Consider the following 22788-nt stretch of genomic DNA (forward strand, 5'->3'; position numbering starts at 1 on the left):
TTTTTCTGTTCTTTTCATGATGACACGTGAGGCTCCGCCCCCTCTGACCACGCCTCGCTGACAGTCTATCATTTCCTCTCGCAGTAACAGAATCAAACAGACTTTATTTGGTATAAATCAGATTCCTATTTGATGACATCACAGAGGACTTGAGTGTCTTCTGTTTAAAGTCTCTGTCTCTGCTCACAGTAGTTCTGGTTCTTTCCTAAAGGTCCCCAGTGGTGGACATGTGACACCTCCTGTCTCTGACCCCCCCCCCCCCCCCCCCCCCCCTCCTCCTCCTCTGGCTCCACCCTGTGCAGGTGGAAGTCACCGGACACTCCCTCTGGGGCTCCTCCTCCCTCTAGGGCTCCTCCCTCTGAGGCTCCTCCTTCCTCTGGGGCTCCTGTCTTTGGGGCTCCTCCTTCCTCTAGGACTCCTCCCTCTGGGGCTCCTCCTCCCTCTGGGGCTCCTCCTCCCTCTAGGACTCCTCCCTCTGGGACTCCTCTCTCTGGGACTCCTCCTTCCTCTAGGACTCCTCCCTCTGGGGCTCCTCCTCCCTCTAGGACTCCTCCCTCTAGGACTCCTCCCTCTGGGACTCCTCTCTCTGGGGCTCCTCCTCCCTCTAGGACTCCTCCTCCCTCTGGGGCTCCTCCTCCCTTTGGGGCTCCTCTTACACTCAGCTGCTCCTCCTGGTTCCTCTCATTACCTTCAGCTCCTCCACTCCACCAGCCGCATCCTCAGACCAGCTCTTATCCACACCTCCGTTTCTTCACCTCCTCTCCAGCTCCTCTTTGGTTCTTCACCTCCTCTCCAGCTCCTCTTTGGTTCTCCTCCATCATGAGTCTCAGTCGTACTAAGCGGATCAGCTCCAGTAACTCGGTTCGCAGCAGCGGCGGCTCCAGGCGGCTGAGCGGCTTCGGTCCAGGCCAGGGGGGCTTCAGCGGGGTGTCCCTCAGCAGCAGCTCCTTGTACGCAGGCACCAACGGACACCACCACGGCCTCAGCGCCTCCCTGACCTCCCTGTCCGTCAACAAGAGCCTCCTGGCCCCCCTCAACCTGGAGATCGACCCCAGCCTGTCCATGAGCCGAGCCCACGAGAAGGAGCAGATCAAGAGCCTCAACAACCGCTTCGCAACCTTCATTGACAAGGTACGGACAAGGCAGCAGGCACCAGAATATAGACCAGACCGAAGGATTGACCAGACTATAGACCAGACCGAACAATAAACCAGACTATAGACCAGACCAGAATATAGACTAGACCGAACAATAGACCAGACTGAAGAATAGGTAAAGACCAGATAATAGACCAGACCGGACTATAGACCAGACCAAAGAATAAACCAGACTATAGACCAGACCAGAATATAGACCAGAACGAGCAATAAACCAGACTATAGACCAGACTGAAGGATAGGTAAAGACCAGACTATAGACCAGGCCGAAGAATAAACCAGACTATAGACCAGAATGAACAATAAACCAGACTATAGACCAGACCGAAGGATAGGTAAAGACCAGACTATAGACCAGACCGAAGAATAAACCAGACTATAGACCAGACCAAAGGATAGGTAAAGACCAGACTATAGACCAGACCAAAGGATAGGTAAAGACCAGACTATAGACCGACCAGAATATAGACCAGACCGAACAATAAACCAGAATATAGACCAGACCGAACAATAAACCAGAATATAGACCAGACCGAACAATAAACCAGACTATAGACCAGACCGAAGGATAGGTAAAGACTAGATTATAGACCAGACCAGACTATAGACCAGACCAAACAATAAACCAGACTAGAGACCAGACTATAGACCAGACCAAACAATAGGTACAGACCAAGCTATAGACCAGACCAGATTATAGACCAGACCGAACAATGGACCGAACAATAGACCAGACCCAACAATAGGTACAGACCAGACTGTAGACCAGACCAAAGAATAGGTACCTACCAAACTATAAACTAAACTGTAGACCAGACCAAACTATAGACCAGACCAGAGAATAGACCAAACTATAGACCAGATCAAAGAATAGGTACAGACCAGACTACAGACCAGACGAAAGGATAGACCAGACTATAGACCAGACCGAAGGATAGACCAGACTACAGACCAGGCCAAAGAATAGACCAAAGTATAGACCAGACCAAACTATAGGTACAGACCAGACTATAGACCAAACCAAACCATAGGTAAAGACCAGACTATAGACCAGACCGAACAATAGGTACAGACGAGACTATAGACCACACCAAACTATAGACCAGACCAAACAATAGGTACAGACTAAACTATAGACCAGACCACAGAATAGACCAGACCAAAGAATAGACCAAACTATAGACCAGACCAAAGATGACTGGACTGCCATGATCATATTGTTGGGTGTAATTCAGTTACTGCATTATGTATTTGTTGTGGTTTGATGTTAAAATTAGGAAAATATTATTGTTTGACTCTTGAATCCAGTTAGCGATAAAGGTGTAGAAGCACTGAGGGGTAGGATTAAATAAGTTCATACTTCTGCCTACTCCTTTTCAATCATGCAAAATTCAGACTTGTATGTGCTTGGAGATAGATTCTGTCCATTTGAATGTTTTATTTTGTTTTCGGTTTTTTTGTTGTTGTTTTTTTTACATGTTCGAAATAAATGAATCAATCAAATCAAATCAAATAGACCAGACCTAAGAATAGACCAGACCAAACTATAGACCAGACCAGCACTGAAGTACTGGGTTGAAGTCCCAGATTGAAGTACTGATTAATGTACTGGGTTGAGGTACTGGTTGAAGTACTGGTTAAAGCTCTCATTGAAGTACTGGGTTGATGTACTGGTTAAAGTACTGGTTTGCAGTCCTGTCCTTTCCCATAATCCTCTTGGTCCTTTAACTACAACAGGGTTAAAGTACTGGTTGAAGTACTGGTGAAAATACTGGGTTAAAATACTGGTAGAAGTACAAGTTAAAGTACTGAGTTGAAGTACTGGTTAAAGTACTGGTTTGCAGTCCTGTCCTTTCCCATAATCCTCTTGGTCCTTTAACTACTACTGGTCCATGGATTACATAATATTGTGTATTTTTGTCAATAACAGTTCAAATGAACTATTTACAAAAAGTACATGCATTTTCCATCCGTCCTTTTACTGACAGGAAGGGGCGGGGTTAAGTAAGTTTACACTTCCTCCCACTCCTTTTCCAGTATGTAAATGAAGTTGTTTATATGTATGTATATATATGTATGTTGTATAAGAAACTGGAGTGAAATGAAATGAACAGTGAAACATTTAATTAGTGGAGAAACTGAGGAGTGGGGATAGAAGGGGGGGCACAGGCTTGGGGGGGGGGGGGGGGGGGGGGGGGTTGTTATAGGAACAGAGGCTGTCCTCATTTGCTGTACTCTGTTATCCTGTGGACATGGATACTGTGGATCCTCCGCTCAGGGAACATCTTGACTTTCTCACGGCGTCGGTGACAGTCGTTGACAATAGAACCTTTGTTGGTTCAGATCCTCTGAGGCCTGGACTGAGTTCAGAAAATCTACCTGTGGGAGCTGTGGAAACACTGACTGAGAGCAAGAGGGAAACAAACACCAGGGCGAACAGCAACACAGTAACATTAGCATTAACACTGACATTAACACTGACATTAACATTAGCATTAACACTGGCATTAACACTGACATTAACATTAACACTGACATTAACATTAACACTGACATTAACATTAGCATTAACACTGGCATTAACATTAACTTTAACACTGACATTAACATTGACATTAACTTTAACATTAACACTGACATTAACACATTAACATTAACACTGACATTGACATTAACATTAACACTGACCTTAACATTAGCATTAACACTGACATAAACATTAACATTAACACTGACATTAACATTAACATTAATACTGACATTAACATTAATATTAATACTGACATTAACATTAACACTGACATTAATATTAGCATTAACACATTAACATTAGCATTAACACACTGACATTAACACTGACAATAATATTAACGCTGACATTAATATTAGCATTAACACATTAACATTAACACATTACCATTAGCATTAACACATTAACATTAGCATTAATACATTAACATTAGCATTAACACATTAACATTAATATTAACATTAACATATTAACATTAACATTAGCATTAACACATTAACATTAATATTAACATTAACATATTAACATTAACATTAGCATTAACACATTAACATTAATGTTAACACATTAACACATTCACATTTACACATTAACATTAATGTTAACATTTACACATTAATATTAGCATTAACATATTAAAATTAATATATCTGTGAGTTTGAATCCCCCTGTGCATGTCTAATTGTTCTGTAAATCTTCCCCCGTCCTGTGCAGTCCATTATGATTATATATTTTTCATATGGCTGGTCTTAGACACAGTCTGTCCAAACCATCCATAAACCTACTGTTGGAAATCTACTTGTTTATTTCTGTAAACATGTTCTAACCCCTGATAATAAAGTGGTTCAGATGTAGTTTAAATGTAGTTTCTTAGTCCAGTTCAACAGAAACAGCTCCATTTGGTTTAAGACCGGCTCATAGAACGACAAAAGGCTGTTGTGAGGTGAAGCTCAGTGAACAGGAGTGAAACCCAACCCCCCCCCCCATCCCACTGACACTGAAACATTTAAGAGCTGCCTCTCTCCTGCACATTAATGTCATTAGTGCAATGCACTGTGGGTACACGGGCCTGGAGTTGAAAACCACTGGAAGTCCAAAACAGGGTCAGTGACTCCAGACAAGTGCATTTTATTACACAGTAGAAGAAGAAATACAACAGACCTGCACCAACATACCAACAAACACCTGCACTGGGAATGGAACACGCAGACTGGGACTGGTCCATTATATTTAAACGGACATTTAAACTGTTTAAATGTCTTTTACAGTCTCAATCCTTGGTACCGGTCCATTATACAGTCTCAGTCCGTGGTACCGGTCCATTATACAGTTTCAGTCCGTGGTACTGGTCCATTATACAGTTTCAGTCCTTGGTACTGGTCCATTATACAGTCTCAGTCCGTGGTACTGGTCCGTTAGACAGTCTCAGTTCGTGGTACCGGTCCATTATACAGTCTCAGTCCTTGGTACTGGTCCATTATACAGTCTCAGTCCGTGGTACTGGTCCGTTAGACAGTCTCAGTCCGTGGTACTGGTCCATTATACAGTTTCAGTCCTTGGTACTGGTCCATTAGACAGTCTCAGTCATTGGTACTGGTCCATTATACAGTTTCAGTTCTTGGCACTGGTCCACTGACATTGAAGCTGTTTGACCCATTTCCGTCCCATTGAGCCCAGTGTAACCTGATCAGTCCGATCTGTGCTGGTGTGGTTGACTCTCAGAGGGACAGTGTTCTGTTGTGAACTGAACACAGGCTTTGTGCTGTGCAGGGGGGGAGGGGGGGTGTGTACCTGAGTGCAGGCAGGTAAATGGATCTGTGCAGATCCGGCCCTGAACACACTCAGCTGTTATTAGTGATGGAGTCTACAGCTTCTGTTTGGACAGGAAGGACCTCAGATGATATCTTCAGTGTATTTTTATTCAGTGTATTCAGTGTATTTTTTGCATTTCACAAATTCATCCCAGGGGCCGGACTGGACCCTTTGTGGGCTGGTTTTGGCCCCCGGGCCGCATGTTTGACACCTGTGTTCTAACTGCTCAGGTCCACCTTTATGTCCCTTTAATCAAACCTCAGTTTGAACAGAACGTGACGGTGTGTCAGACTGAACAGGTGTGTCTGTCACTCATTCACCTGCTCAGGTGGAGTTTGGCTTTATGTCATAACAGGAAAGACCGCCCACTGGGGGGCAGGGTTTCATACCTTCCATCAGTAACAATAGATGAGTTTCAGTGTTCACTAACAACAGTGATGTGCGCAACTCGGAGGTAAAAACACTAGTACCAGCTCCAGCCGGCTCCCATCAGCCGTACACCTGCAGGCTCTGAACTGGTGAACCAGCCCAGATGTTCACTGGAAACGCTCCGTGAACTGTCTGTGTCCTAAAGCCCCTCCCATCTTCATCATGTGACTGGACCTCATGTGGAAGGCTGTCCCATAGTTAAAGCAGACCGGCACAGACGGGGGGGGCAGTACTGTCTCCAGCTCCAGCTGAACTCAGCGCTGTCACCCGCCGTGGCTCCGCCCACTTCCATCTGCCTCACCCAGCTGAGGAAACTCAAAGGGAGCAGGTAGATCCACAACCACTGTGTCTGTAGGTGATGGTCCAGGGGAAGTCCTCCTGGAGGTTTAAAGGGTCTGCAGCACCGGACCACATGAGGACTGTTCTGTTTTTCCATGCTGCAAAGTGCAACAGGCACGCAGGCTAACTATACTGAGAAGCTAGGCTAACTATACTGAGAAGCTAGGCTAACTATACTGAGAAGCTAGGCTAACTGTACTGAGAAGCTAGGCTAACTATACTGAGAAGCTAGGCTAACTGTACTGAGAAGCTAGGTTAACTGCGGTAATAACTCTAAACAGTGGTCGGCAGAACAGAACCACCACTGACACCAATGGAACCCAGTGGTCTGTATGCAGAACTGATACTGGGTGGACAGGTGGACTAACGGTGAGTCATGTGACTGGAGTACCGCTGTTGTATTCAGCGTAGAGGTGAACAGTGGCGCTGTTGGTTCTATACAGGTAGGATGTTGGTTCTATACAGGTAGGATGTTGGTTCTATACAGGTGCTGTTGGTTCTATATACAGGTAGGATGTTGGTTCTATACAGGTGCTGTTGGTTCTATACAGGTGCTGTTGGTTCTATACAGGTAGGATGTTGGTTCTATACAGGTAGGATGTTGGTTCTATACAGGTGCTGTTGGTTCTATATACAGGTAGGATGTTGGTTCTATACAGGTGCTGTTGGTTCTATACAGGTGCTGTTGGTTCTATACAGGTAGGATGTTGGTTCTATACAGGTAGGATGTTGGTTCTATACAGGTAGGATGTTGGTTCTATACAGGTGCTGTTGGTTCTATACAGGTAGGATGTTGGTTCTATACAGGTGCTGTTGGTTCTATACAGGTGCTGTTGGTTCTATACAGGTGCTGTTGGTTCTATACAGGTGCTGTTGGTTCTATACAGTTGGATGCTGTTACTAAATGTTTGATGCCTTGCTCACAGACAGACCAGCGATCCTGCAGCAGGTTCTGTTCACAGTGTTGTGTGGAAACTTTCTTTGGTAGATTACCCTCAGTATTTTAATCTGTCAAAATGATGGACAGCCTTCAGAATTTTCTGTCATTTAAAAAAAAAAAAATCCGTCAATGACGGAATATTTTCAGTTAAGGCGACCTCTGTATGGTAGATCTCCAGAACTTGCCACATATGAGGTGTGCACTGCACAGACCAGCACTCTTCATTTCCTCCTCACACCAGTTCTTGCATTTTAATGCCTGCAACCGTAACTTTCGCCGATTTTTGTGGAAGGGATGTTTACAAGCAGGAATTGTATAGAAGATTAACTCTTTCTGTGTGCTCTTTCTATTCTGACAACCTAAGGCACAGCAAGACGACGGCATTATTCACACTGGCAGTCACTGCTTTGTACGAACTCGGCGTGTTTTCTGCCTCCAAGGTGCACACGCAGCATACGTCATATGTCACATGAAACTGATCTACAGAAAAAGGCTTTTTTCACTCAGTGTTTGATGAACTTCGCTATTTCACCAAATTACTTGGCTAACACTTAGCATACACAAACCTCTTAGGTTCCTGTAATTCTGCCCCTTTTGTCCAAATATGGTCACTTCTGGCTTCAAAAAGCCAACATGGCAAAGGCCAAATGATAGGGATGTGCCAAAAAATCGATTCATATAAAAATCGCAATTCTCATTTACTGTGATTCAGAATCGATTTAAAATGTCCCAAAATCGATTTAAAAAAAATAAAACAAATCCAGCGGCAGTCTGCCTCCGGTTTGTACACAGGGCATCCTGACGTCATCACGCAGCCGGTTACGCACATGCGGTAAGCACCAAAACAAAGGAAACTAATGGAGGAGGTAGGGGTAGCGGTTGGCGCGATTAGCAGTTAGCGAATTGACATGCCTTCAAATGGAGTTAAATAATATATGAAAGGATGAAAATGCGTACGTATAACACACTAAATGCAGTAAAGTGGTGTCCCATCCACCAGTATTTGCTGAACTCAGTGTGTCAGCTGCATCAGCCACAGTTGAAGGACACAGTGACACAGGCAGACACCAGAGGAACACCAACACACACTGATGGACCTCAGCAAACTACTGCCAAGCACAGACACATGTTTAACACTGAATAAGTGTGAAAAAGACATTTGAATGTGTGCATCAAGGTTATTATCATTAATGAAAACTAATGAAATGATGAAAACTAGAATTGTAACAACATTTTCTTTAACTAAAATTAATAAAAATCGGACCAATGGCCCTGTAGCTTACCGGCCAAATTAAAAGCTTTGGGAAATGTATCCAGATGCTATTTATTCTCACCCAGTTCTGTGTATTTATTCTGTTACAGAAATAGCCCATGTTTTGGTCATATTCCAATCCGATCTGCAAGAAATTCAAATTCACACTTGATATCATTGATACTGATTTATTGGATCAACCCACTTCCTATCTCTTATAATGGGAAAATTTTTCAAAGTGGCACCAAATCCAGAATGAGATCTGGATCGAAATAATTTCAATCCCTTGTGCTGACATCATCATACAGAAGCTGTATACCAAGTTTGAAGTCAATCAGAGCTGGAGTTTAGGAGAAGAAGACGATTGAAATGTTTTCCCCATTAGAGCCCATGTTCAATTTTGCGTCAGTTCCAGATCCAGAAGAAGATCCTGATCAGCATGTGGACATTATGTTTGGGTCATCTCCCCATCAGGGCTGGACTGGAGACATTTACACTGGAGATCATTTAGATTTACTGAGTTATTGCATCCATCCACTTCCTATCTGTTATAATGGGGACATTTTTCAAAGTTGCACCAAATCCAGGATCAGATCCAGATCCAAATAATTTCACTAACTTTTGCTGACATCATCATAAAGAAGCTGTATAGCAAGTTTGAAGTCAATCGGAATTGTAGTTTTGGAGAAGATGACCACTGAAAGTTTTGTAACGGACGACAAACGATAACAGACAACAGACGACGCATGACGACAATAGTTTACAGCCTGTCGGCCGTAAGCTAAAAAACTATAATTAAAAGAAAAAAATGATAACTAACTGAAACTGTATTGTGTGTTTACAAAACTAACTAAAACGGATAAAAATTATGGATAAAATTCCCTTTGTTTTCGTCTTTGTCAATGTCAGATTGATACGAAATCGATTTCTTTGTCTCTCTCAGTTTTCTGTGCTGTCTCCATACGACACTTTTTGGTCACTTGTGTTCACTGTGGTTTCCAGTCGTCTTCTGGTCCCCACTCTACCTGGAAACATGGAGACTAAAGTTGGGAGAAAGCAGCAGAGTCCTGTCTGGGATTTATTTGAATATGACGACAGAGAAAAGAGACAACTAAACTAAAACTAAGCATTTAGAAAATAACAAAAACTAATAAAACTATCAAACTTGCTCTAAAATTGAATTAAAACTGAATTAGAGGGGGAAAAAAAGTCAAAACTAAATCAAACTAAACTAGAATGAAAGATCCAAAACTATTAGAACCTTGAATGCTAGAGCAAAATAAATTGATTTCGTATCAATCCAACGTTGACAACGACAAAAACGAAGGGAATTTTATCCATAATTTTTATACGTTTTAGTTAGTTTTGTAAACACACAATACAGTTTCAGTTTGTAATCGTTTTTTTCTTTTAATTGTAGTTTTTATTTATTTCAGTTATCAAAAATGTTTTTCCAATTCTAGTTTTGGTCATTTCGTTAGTTTTCGTTAACGATAATAACCTCGGTTCCGTCCTGCAGTTGGATCTAAATCCATGTGTGTCTGGGTTCATATTGGACCTATGTCCTTCAGGTTCGTTTCCTGGAGCAGCAGAATAAGATGCTGGAGACCAAGCTGGAGCTGCTCCAGGGCCAGGGGGTGAGCCGCTCCAACGTGGAGCCCCTGTTCGAGGCCTACATGGCGGGTCTGCGGCGCCAGATGGACCTGGTCAACAACGACAAAACCAAACTGGACGGAGAGCTGAGGAACATGCAGGGTCTGGTGGAGGACTACAAGCACAAGTAGGTGACGTGGCTTCAGTGTGTGACGTCCAGGTGTTGAATGTAGATGTGGGTAATAAACACACCTCTGCTGTCCTCTGTGTCCCAGATATGAGGAGGAAATCAACAAAAGGAACAACCTGGAGAATGACTTTGTCATCCTAAAGAAGGTCAGCCTCACTCATGTTCATTCATACTGTTCCTTCACACAGGTGTGGTGGGTAATGGGATCCAGCCTTTTGTCCTCTTCCATTGTCCTGTGTCTCAGAGTCTGTCCTACTGTCCTACACACCCACATGGATCACTACTTTTACTACCAGTATCACTATCAGTATCAGTGTCAGTATCAGAACACATTTCAGCTTATTTTATGCTGCCTCATACTTCTGTTGCACCTCTATGCAAGGTTCTAATAGTTTTGGATTTTTCAGTATGGTTTAGTTTTATTTAGTTTTGACTTTTTTTTCCTCTAATTCAGTTAGTTTTAATTTGTTTTTAGAGCAGGTTTGATAGTTTTTATTAGTTTTTGTTTTTTCTAAATACTTGTTTCCTCCGCCAGGAGGTATTGTGATCACTTTGCTTTGTGTGTGTTTGTTTGTTTGTTTGTTTGTTTGTTTGTTTGTTAGCAACTTTAGGGGAAAACTCTTCCACCCATCTTTCCCAGATCTTCCCCACAGATAGGCCTAGGCCCTGGGACCAACCCAGTCCATTTTGGTCCCAGTAGGACAAAGTTCAAGGTCACAGCAAGGTCACAACATCTACAGTTTTCCATCTGTCATCACTGAGACATTTTCCAAAATTCATCAAAAATTCAAAACGACTCTGATTCTCCTCCAGTTGGATCCACCTGTAGCTTAGAACAATCTCTTGTATCTGGAACTAAATTGTCCACATCCACTGTGGAATGTGGACTCTGTGGACATTTCCACTGAACATTGAAAATCCCATTTCCCACACATTTAAAATTAGAACTCAACAAATATTGATGTGAATTGAATCTAATTGGACAGACACATGACTGGGACTAGATTCAACTTTTTCTGCTGTATGGAACAACCTGGAAACTGTTGGATTTAAACAGAAATAGTCGATCCACACATGCACACCGTTCGGGGTGCTTGGCGGAGGTTTGCGTTCTCTGAACACTTGGTTTTAGTTTAGTTTTAGTTTTTTTTGTATCTTTTATCTTCTTCACTGTCGTATTCCCATAAATCCCAGACAGGACTGCTTTAGTCTCCATGTTTCCAACTCTAAACCAAGTGACGGACCGTGAAGTACCGCATGGTGCTGCTAGCTAAAATCAATGGAGTCAAATAACTCAATTTCATATCAGTCAGACATTGACAAAGATGAAAAGGAAGTTAATTTTATCCATAATTTTTATCCGTTTTAGTTAGTTTTATAAACACACAATACAGTTTAAGTTAGTTATCGTTTTTTTCTTTTAATTATAGTTTTTATTTATTTCAGTTAACAAAAATGTTTTTACAATTCTAGTTTTTGTCATTTCGTTAGTTTTTGTTAACGATAATAGCCTTGCCTCTATGGAAGCAAATCTGTCTCATCAGATTTTGAATTATAAAAGCCATTGAATTTCTAGCACTGAAAAATTCAGATCACACATCTGCGCTGACCGTCTTCCTGCATCGGCGTCACATGACCAACCTAATGTAACTCGACTGGTTGGCTGTCGGTTTGACTTGAGATAGAATCAATTGCTTATCCTTGGTGTCCTGGATGTGTGATCTGAATTTTTGCATCTGAATTTTTTTCAAACATGCGTCCCGGGGCCCAAATGGGTCCCGCCAAAGGTTCCAGTCCGACCCCTGGGATGAATTTCCAAAGTGCATTAATTCCACAGTCCAGGCTGTGGAACTCATTTTAGTGTCGGTTCCACATCCAGACCAATCTGATCTACAGTCAAGTAATAACAGCAGAAGAACCCACACAAAAGAACCACTGCAGATTTACAACTGGGTTTGATGGGAGAAAAATATTACATTATGTCTATAAATAATGACAGCTTCAAATGTTTGTCTTTATTTTAGTGCAAAAAATAACATTAAATTATGAAAATATTTACATTTACAAGCTCTCCTGTAACAATAAAATGTGAATAACCTGAACAAATATGAACAACCTAAAATGTCTGTATTAAATTCAGTCCAGTTTGAACTCTTTTCTTCCTGTTCCTCAGTGTTTAGTGTCTTTGTAGATCTGATCCAGAATGCACATGGACAAATGAGAAGTGGAGGAAGAATATTGTTAAAATTGCGCTGATTTTTCTTAAGAAATTTCAGTTTTTTCAGGTTATTCACATCTTTTTTGTTTGGATAGTTTATAAAAGTAAGTATTTTCATAATTCAATGGGGGGTTTTGCACTAAAACAAAGACAAAAATTTGGAGTTGTCATTATTTCTAGGTTATTCTGTTCTTATTTTACTGGTTCGGCCCACTGCAGATCAAATCAGGCTGAATGTGGAACCTGAAAGAACATGACTTTGAGAGCCCTGATTCACAGAGACTGATTACACATCACATGACTACTGATACTGTTCATATTTGAAGTATTTGTAGAGAATTAAAGGATGTGCAGACTTCTTCCAAACGTTCATTCCAGTCCTCTGTCAGCGTCTTTGGTTTCTGTGGTGTCTTCAGTTTGTCCATGTGTCCTGTATTCCATGTTCTGGTGGGGGTTTTTTCATGTCATGTGGGTGTTTTTCTTTGGTGTCATTGGTCAGGATGTGGACTCCGCCTACCTTGTGAAGGCAGACCTGGAGGATAAAGTGGGAGCTCTGACTGATGAGATTAACTTCCTGCGCAGCGTCTATGAGGAGGTACAAAAACTCTTCTTTCTTTATGTATTTCCACAGTTTCATTTCTGTCATTGTGGTGTTTAGTTTTGCTTGTCCTTAATAGAAGTCAGTGGAGACGTGACTTCAAACATAAACTGACATCGAGATCAGAAGGGCCCAATCCCAATTCACCCCTGGGCCAAGGGGTGGGAGTAAAGGGCAGGGCCAAGGGGGAGGGATAGGAGTAAGGGGAAGGGCCAAGGGGGAGAGGTAAGGGGAAGGGGAAGGGCCAAAGGGGAGAGGTAAGGGGAAGGGGAAGGACCAAGGGGGAGAGGTAAGGGGAAGGGGAAGGGGCAGGGCCAAGGGGAAAGGTTAAGGGGAAGGGGCAGGGCCAAGAGGGAGGGGTAGGAGTAGGGGAAGGGCCAAGGGGGAGGGCTAAGGGGATGGGGAAGGGCCAAAGGGGAGGGCTAAGGGGATGGGGAAGGGGCAGGGCCAAGGGGGAGGGGTAAGAGTAAGGGACAGGGCCAAAGGGGAGGGGTAGGAGTAAGGGGCAGGGCCAAGGAGGAGGGATAGGGGTAAGGGGCAGGGCCAAGGGGTAGGGGTGGGAGTAAGGGACGGGGGGGAGGGGGAGGGGTAAGAGTAAGGGACAGGGCCAAAGGGGAGGGGTAAGGGGCAGGGCCAAGGGTGATTTTCATGGTCAGATGTTGTTGTGCTTACAACTGTATCATCAGAACATGGATCTTAGAGCCAATCAAATGATCTGATTTCATGCTGATAAATCCATGTGGTGTCAGACTGTATTTTCACTTTGTCTGAGATGGAAGTAAATCTGTCTCATCAGATTTTGAATTATAAAAGCTACTGAATTTCTAGGACTGAATTTTTTTTGCACTGAAATTAAGTATCTGAATTTTTTGTCTCTGAATTTAACTATGTTCATAAATTTGGAATAAAAAATTCAGATGCAAAAAATTCAAAAGTAAAAAATTCAGATGCAAAAAGTTCAAAAGTGAAACAATGAGATGCAAAAAAAATTCAAAAACAAAAAATTCAGATGCAAAAAATTCAAAAAGAAAAAATTCAATCTTGCTTATCCTTGGGTCCCTGGGTGTGAGATCTGAATTTTTTGCATCTGAATTTTTTTTATTCTAAATTTATGAACATAGTTGAATTCAGAGACAAAAAATTCAGATACTTAATTTCAGTGCAAAAAAATTCAGCGCAAAAAATTCAATAGCTTTTATAATTCAAAATCTGATGAGACAGATTTACTTCCTTAGTCTGATTCATGGTTTCATGGACGTCGTCTGTGAATCCTGACATGCTCCTCCTTCTGTAACCGTTCTATTATACTTCTGTGAAATCAGGAGCTGCGTGAACTGCAGGCCAGCATCAAAGACACGTCAGTGGTGGTGCAGATGGACAACAGCCGCAGCCTGAACATGGAGCAGATAGTGGCCGAAGTCAAAGCCCAGTACGAGGAGATAGCAGCGCGAAGCAGAGAGGAGGCAGAAGCATGGTACAAGAGCAAGGTAAGGGTCCAGAACCTGGTCCAAGAGCAAGGTACGGACTAAAGAAGGTCCAGAACCTGGTCCAAGAGCAAGGTATGGACTAAAGAGGGTCCAGAACCTGGTCCAAGAGCAAGGTATGGACTAAAGAGGGTCCAGAACCTGGTCCAAGAGCAAGGTACGGATTAAAAAGGTTCCAGAACAGAGGTACTGGTGTTCAGGTAAAAACACAGGTGGAACACGAAGAGACATTAGTTGAACACTGGAGTAGACTGGTACTGAGAAGACACCAGCTCCAGTGAAGACATGCTGGACGTCCAGTTGGACAGTCTCTAACATGGATGTGTCTGATCTCTGCTGTTTCGTCTGTATCATGAATAAAATGATGCTGTTATTCTAGTTTTTATTAGTCTTGATTTTTTTCTAAATGCTTAGTTTTAGTTTAGTTTTAGTATTAATTTTGGTTCAGTGGTCTCTTTTCTCTTCTTCTCTGTCGTCGTATTCAAATAAATCCCAGACAGGACTCTGCTGCTTTCTCCCAACTTTAGTCTCCATGTTTCCAGGTAGAGTGGGGACCAGAAGACGACTGGAAACCACAAGTGAACACAAGTGATGGACCATTAATTATCATATGGTACCACTAGCTAAAATTGCTAGAGTGAAATAAATCAATTTCATATCAATCCAACATTGACAAAGACGAAAACGAAGGGAATTTTATCCATAATTTTTATACATTTTAGTTAGTTTTGTAAACACATAATACAGTTTCAGTTAGTTATGGTTTTTTTCTTTTAATTATAGTTCAGGGATTAAAGTTCTCCGTCACCACAACGGATTTCCATCAAATGGAAAAATTGAGGGGGGAAAAAAGTCATATTGAAGTAACTTCCCCACGAGTTTCGCGGAGTCCAGTCGGCACCACGATCCTGTCCTGGGTCTGCTGTCCTGGGTCTGCTGTCCTGGGTCTGCAGGTGTTGAACACAGGCACAGGGGGCTGATAGGTTTAACAGTGATGAGAATAAGATGACTTCTTTATTTTTATGTCAGGAGGACAGATTGATGACTGTTTCTCTTTGGAAGGAAACGCTGCTCATTCTGTGCCTCAGAAACACATGGACAAGTTCAGCTTTACTGAAGTTCAGCCTCCAGACTAACTTTAGTTTAGTGCAGACAAGTAGCTTTCATTATGAAAGAACCACAGCGAAAAGGGAAGAAGACAGAACTGATCTACATGTACCTTCATGTTTGGGTTCAGAGCTTATCTCCTCTTGCCGGTATATGACGTGTGTGTGTGTGTGTGTGTGTGTGTGTGTGTGTGTGTGTGTGTGTGTGTGTGTGTGTGTGTGTGTGTGTGTGTTTGTGTGTATGTGCCCTTCCCATGCGTGCGGCTGTGCGCGCCGCGGCCTTACGCGGTTACGTGCCCGACTGCATAAGTGTTTTATTTGGACCCGTTTAGCATCTTATTTCTATGTGTGTGGTACAGTACGAAGATAAAACTGAATGAATGAGTAACACCCTTGGTATTTGCAAAGCCACTGTATTTGAAATCCCCTCAGAGAGGATCTGGAACGGAATAGAATTTCTGTTTCAGTTGACGTAATTTCTTCCAATCAAAAGAGAACATGGTATTGGTGGGAGGGGCTTGTGGACGCAGGTTTGACGACGTACAGATTATTTTGGCTAGCGTATACGACATCATGGACACGTTTGTAGAGGAAGGTGCTGAAGTGGGAACTATTGAGAGATGCGTGAAAAATAGATGGAGGTGGGCGTGGCTTGATTGTTAAATTAAAAAGTTTTTCACTCATTTTTTGCAGTAAGGTTTTCTTCTAGTTATTTTCACTTGCTTCACAGGTTTTCATACCCTTTAAAATTATCCAGAGAGCACCAAAATTGACCTGAAGCTTTAAAAATTTTCTGGGGGAGGACCCCCAGACCCCCCACCAATACCACTCATGACATTTTTCTATCCATGTTACTGATCTTCTACACCTGTACACTCTCTCATTGTAATGGTGCGAGTACAAACACAGAATCCAAATGCAGAACTCAAACGCCAAAAATATAATTCAAAAGATTTATTTATCACACACAGGTGAAAAATAATGAACAGTGACAGAATCTTGAGGATAATGGTGGTTGATATCCTTCTCTGATTCGATCTCTGGATCAGGGGCGACAGCCCGTCTCCCCGTACGGTGTTAGGGGTTTTTCTCCCGACTAGGGAGAAGCAAAGGGAGGTCAGGGACGGAAACAGGTCATACACAGGCAGGCAAATTCTCGGGCGACAGGACATAAGGACAAGACAAAACTCACGTACCGATAGTCAGGGCGAGAAGGTCAAAACCAGGAATCCGGAGAGGCAGACAAAACCAGACAGGGAGCAGGCAGAAGACGAAAACCCGAGGGATCCAAAAACAGGTCAAAAACAGGCAGGCAAACGAACAAATGAGGTCAAAACACTGGTCTGAACTGCTAGAGTTACAAACTGGCGAATGACCTAGGGGAAGAGACAGGGTTTAAATACACAAAAGGGAGGGAAGACAACTAGACACAGGTGAAGCAAATCAGGGCGGAGACAGGTAATCAGAACAGAGGTCAGGATGAACAGGGAACAGGAAGTAAAGACGACAGACAAGACACATGAGGGAAAACTTAACAAAATAAAACAGGAAGTGACAAACAAAACATAAAAGACAGACAAGACCAGACTAGCGTCTGGCAGCAGGTATGACACCCATTCAGTGTGTTTTACAGTATTGCCAAATTTGACTATATAAACTTGAATGTTATAGTAGTATTGTATTACATCATTTTTAATAGTGGCCAATGATTTTGACCAGAAGAACATTTTCAGTCAGATGAAAAATTTTTGCTTTAATCCCTGTTATAGTTATTTATTTCAGTTAACAAAAATGTTTTTACAATTCTAGTTTTTATCATTTCATTAGTTTTTGTTAACGATAATAACCTTGGTGTGTGTGTGTGTGTGTGTGTGTGTGTGTGTGTGTGTGTGTGTGTGTGTGCAGTTCGACCAGATGTCGGTGCAGGCCAGTCAGTTTGGAGATGAGCTTCGTGTTGTGAAGAGTGAGGTGGCCGAGGTGAACCGTCTCATCAGCCGTCTGCAGAGCGAGATCGAGGCGGTCAAAGCCCAGGTACAGTTACAGTTATAGGTACAGTTACAGTTACAGGTATAGGTACAGGTGCAGTTACAGGTCCACTACAGGTTCACTGGGACTTCAACAGCAGTACTGCAGACAGAAGGATTTGAACCATCATGTTCTGTGTCTGTCAGCGTGGCGGTCTGGAGAACCAGCTGGCCGAGGCAGAGGAGCGTGGAGAACTGGCTGTGAAGGAGGCCAAAGCCCGGACCAGAGACCTGGAGGACGCCCTGCAGAGAGCCAAGCAGGACATGGCCCGACAGCTGCGAGAGTACCAGGTCAGAGCCACCAGGGACACATATATGGACATGTACTTCAACTTCAACTTTATTTATCCTTAGGAAAGGAAAGTCAGTGTGCAGCAGGGATCATAAACACAAAAACAGATACTCAGAAACAGCACCACCAGATGGCACCACAATAAAATTACACAAGACAGGACAACACACAATGGAGCCCCTCCCTTCCCAACACAAGTTAAAAAAAGGTCTAATAGGGCAGTACACAAGTTAACTGCCATAATGGCCATGAGCATTAAAAAATAAATAATCATATTAAAAAAAAAAGAAAAAAATGGACACATAAAAAAAAGTTGTAGATATCAGCGAAGTGAATTCAGATTCCTAATACCCACAGGAATAAAGGAATCCCTAGCCCAGGGCTGTCAGACTCATTTTAGTTCAGTTCCACATTCAGCTAAATTTGATCTGCAGTGGGCTGAACCAGTAAAATAATAACATAATAATATATAAATAATGTCAATTCCAAACTTTCCTCTATGTTTTAGAGCAAAAAAAGTTAAATTATGCAATGAAAATGTTTACATCTACCAACTATCCTTTAAAACAATGTGAATAACATGAACAAATGGAAATTTCTTAAGAAAACTAAGTGTAATTTTAACAATATTCTGTCTCAGTTTATCATTTAAACATGTGCATTACAACATACAGATCACAGTGGATCAACAAACACACAAAACATTTCATAACAGGCTGAATATTGTTACAATTACATTTCAGACATTTCGAAATATTCATATTTGTTGCAGTTATTTGTGTTTTTGTGAAAAGTTAGTTTGTTTTAGTGTAAATACAGTAAAATGACATGAAAATGTTTACATTTACAAAGGGAAAAATATGGAGTTGTGATCATTTATAGGTTATTATGATAGTATTTGACTGATCTGACCCACTGGGGATTAAATTGGTCTGTATGTGGAACCTGAACTAAAATGAGTAATTTCTTCAGTGTAATTTTTGCATTTCATAAATTCATCCCTGGGGCCAGACTGGACCCTTTGGGGGCCCGGATTTGGCCCCCGGGTCACATGTATGACACCTGTGCCCTAGCCCGTCCAGTTCTCAACTGAGGAAGCCTAAAACAGTGTCCAAAAGGGAGCAAATTAAACTCCCCAAACAGTGGGTGATCAGAACAGTTTAAACCACTGACCTGTTGAACATACATGTCCTGCAGCTGGGTCAGCTGGACCCCGACCACCTTTGATGCTACATTTACCAGCCCAGTTAACTTCCTCTTACTGGTCATTGAATGACCACCATACCACAGCACAACGCAAAATGTTAAAACAGATTGAATAGAACACTGGTAACAAAGTCATCAGAGTCCTGCACACATTAAATAATTTCATCTTTTTAAAAAAGAATGTGTGTGTGTGTGTGTGTGTGTGTATATATATATATATATATATATATATATATATATATATATATATATACACACACACACACACACACATTTCAGATTCAGTCCCATGGGATCACCAACACTTTGATGAGTAACTGTAGTTTAATTGTGTGTTTGTTGTTTGTAAGTTGAACACATTCTAAGTCCATGTATTTAACACTGACCATAGATGATTAAAAAACAGTCATGTGACACCAAACTGACACTATATAATGAGTTTGGATGTCCTCCTGCAGGACTTGATGAATCTGAAACTGGCTCTGGACATAGAGATCGCTACCTACAGGAAACTGCTGGAAGGAGAGGAGGACAGGTGAGACAGACCCACGAACAGATGAGTAGAACTGTAGAAGAACAGATGAGTAGAACTGTAGAAGAACAGATGAGTAGAACTGTAGAAGAACGGATGAGTAGAACTGTAGAAGAACGGATGAGTAGAACTGTAGAAGAACAGATGAGTAGAACTGTAGAAGAACAGATGAGTAGAACTGTAGAAGAACGGATGAGTAGAACTGCAGCTGGTGATGAGTCTGGAATCAGTTAATCTATTGGTTATTTTCTTCAATTCTATTAAATGATTATTAGTAGAGGTGATAAAAGTAGTAAAAATGTGAAACCAGCACACATCTGAAAATGACTAAAACATGTCCTTTATTCCAGAAACAACAACCACAAAAAGAATAAAAGGAAAATTATATTTTAAAAAATATATAGACAATTAACAATCACAGTATAAAAGTATGTGTGTGTGTAAATAAATAAATATATATATATATGTGTGTGTGTGTGTGTGTGTGTATGTGTGTATATATATATATATATATATATATATATATATATATATATATATATATATATATATATATACACACACACACCACCAGACCAGTCAGGTTCCATGTCTAACCATCTGTCAGTTCAGTTCAGTCTCCAACACATTTACAAACACCTGAACATGAACAAACACTGAACTGTGGATGACCCTGGACTCATGTGCATCACAATAAATGTCCGTGTGAAACAACAGTGGAACCAGTGTTTTGAAATGAAGCTTCGGGTCAGGAAATAATTATCAAATGAGTAATAATAGTCAAATAAAATAATTGGAGTTGAATGGATGCTTTCAGATGAGTCATGACAGATCTGTGAACATGAACTGACCTGCGTGTGTTCTTCTGTGTTCTCTTGTGTTGTTGTGTTGTTGTTGTGTGTTGTCATGTGTTGTTGTGTATTGTTGTGTTGTTGTCGTGCAGACTGGGACAGCAGTCCATCCTCAACATCCAGGCTGTGTCCAGCTACAGTAAGTAACTATCTGGTCCAGACCTGTATGGAGCACACAGCTGCACCGACGCCTCCACCCCCCCACCACAGCAGGACCTGCACAGCCTCCATTACCCCCCACCCCCACCCCCACCCCCCCAGTTAGAGAACAGCAGGCTTTTGTCTTTTTACAGTGTGAAATGTATTCTGTAGATGCAGGTGGTTTTTCCACAGCAGAACGTGGAACCTTCTGGACATCCTACTGACACCCCCCCCCCCATAAACCACCACCTGTCTGGTTCTAGTCTAGAGTTAGGGTTCTTCTTATGCATGCGTCTCTGTTTTGTCATCATATCCTCATTTACTGTTTGCATCTCAATTCTCACAATAAAATGATTAAAAAAAAAAAAAACTTTTCTAAAAGACACATTTTTGTTTTGTTTTTTTTCTGAAGCTGAAGTGAACAAACACCTTTAAACATAAAACAAACATTAATGAATGAGACAGTTTTAATTCAGGAAGGGTGATGGTTCTCACATGTTCCACTGTCGGTCACATGTATTTTTGCACATGTGCAGTTCATGTGTTTGTGGTGTCATGGCTGAAGCTCTTCCTCAGTTTAAATATCCTTTTAGTCATAGTTTAAAGGTGCTGGAGACTTTCGTTGACCAATTTCTCATCAAATCTGTCAAACCTCAGTCATATCCTCAGATTCACAAATCTGTAAGTCTGTCTGTCATTACTCAGTTGGATCTCTTGCATTATGGTGAACAATGTCCAAGTGCCATCCACCAGAAACAAAACCCATGTGTTTACATTCAGACTGGAAATGGAGGCTCACGCTGCCGTTGCTGCTGCAGGCGACTGGGAGGTTCACACAGCGCGAGCTTCCATTTCCGGTCTGAATGTAAACACATGGGTTTTGTTTCTGGTGGATGGCACTTGGACATTGTTCACCATAATGCAAGAGATCCAGCTGAGTAATGACAGACAGACTTACAGATTTGTGAATCTGAGGATATGACTGAGGTTTGACAGATTTGATGAAAAACTGGTCAACATAGGTCTCCAGCACCTTTCAACACATGCTTCCCATGTGACATAAATAAAAGGTTCTAAAACTACATTTTCCTCAGAATTGTCACATGACCACATGTTTCACATGTGACCATGGACACAGGTAGTCCATGTGTGAGACAGTCTGTCCTTTTGGAGGACAGTTCTAACCTGTCGTCGTTGTCTTAGACCCTCCTTTGGTTCCTTTCCTCACATGTTTTTGTGTCTCCATTATGTCCATCCCTCCTCCCTGTTTAACATCTAAATACAGACAGTTCAAGCTGTCAGGTTTAAAGTCTGGTTTAAAGTCAGGTTTAAAGTCTGGTTTAAAGTCAGGTTAAGTCGGTTTAAAGTCTGGTTTAAAGTCAGGTTTAAAGTCAGGTTTAAAGTCTGGTTTAAAGTCTGGTTTAAAGTCAGGTTTAAAGTCTGGTTTAAAGTCAGGTTTAAAGTCAGGTTTAAAGTCTGGTTTAAAGTCAGGTTTAAAGTCTGGTTTAAAGTCAGGTTTAAAGTCAGGTTTAAAGTCTGGTTTAAAGTCAGGTTTAAAGTCAGGTTTAAAGTCTGGTTTAAAGTCAGGTTTAAAGTCAGGTTTAAAGTCTGGTTTAAAGTCAGGTTTAAAGTCAGGTTTAAAGTCTTCCATGAATCCAACCCAGACAGGATCAGCTGTTTTCAGTTTGCTCTTATTTTCACTGAACACACTTCACTGACTGACTGTTTGTCTTTCTGTCCGTCCTCTCTGTTTACTGTCTGTCTTTTCCTTCCCCTCTCTCCTCCTCCTCTTCTCCTCTCCTCCTCTCCCTCTCTCTCTCCAGGTTCTAAAAGTACTAATGGCTTCCACAGTAACAACAGTTTGCCTGCTCCAAAACTGCTCATAAAGACAACTGAGACCAGAGATAGCAGCAGATTCAGCATTCACTGAATATAGAAGACACAAGGACACACACACACACACACGCACACACACACACACACACACACACACACACACACAGACACACATACACACACACACACACGGAAATACACACACGTACATACACACACACAAGGAAACACACACACACATACACACACATACATACA

General features: G+C 41.9%; 1 protein-coding gene across 1 annotated transcript; it reads left to right on the plus strand.

The window, feature by feature from the left end:
• Window positions 1-680: 680 nt before the first annotated feature.
• Window positions 681-22690, plus strand: LOC115420041 (intermediate filament protein ON3). The gene is made up of 10 exons (XM_030135195.1): window positions 681-1131; window positions 10031-10239; window positions 10328-10388; window positions 12960-13055; window positions 14381-14545; window positions 17554-17679; window positions 17820-17963; window positions 19629-19705; window positions 20646-20692; window positions 22518-22690. The coding sequence occupies exons 1-10, from the start codon at window positions 820-822 to the stop codon at window positions 22622-22624; spliced, it is 1344 nt and encodes a 447-aa protein (XP_029991055.1). The 5' UTR covers window positions 681-819; the 3' UTR covers window positions 22625-22690.
• The last annotated feature ends 98 nt before the right edge of the window (window positions 22691-22788 follow it).

The sequence above is a fragment of the Sphaeramia orbicularis genome, chromosome 5, assembly GCF_902148855.1.
Source record: "Sphaeramia orbicularis chromosome 5, fSphaOr1.1, whole genome shotgun sequence".
NCBI lineage: Eukaryota > Metazoa > Chordata > Actinopteri > Kurtiformes > Apogonidae > Sphaeramia > Sphaeramia orbicularis.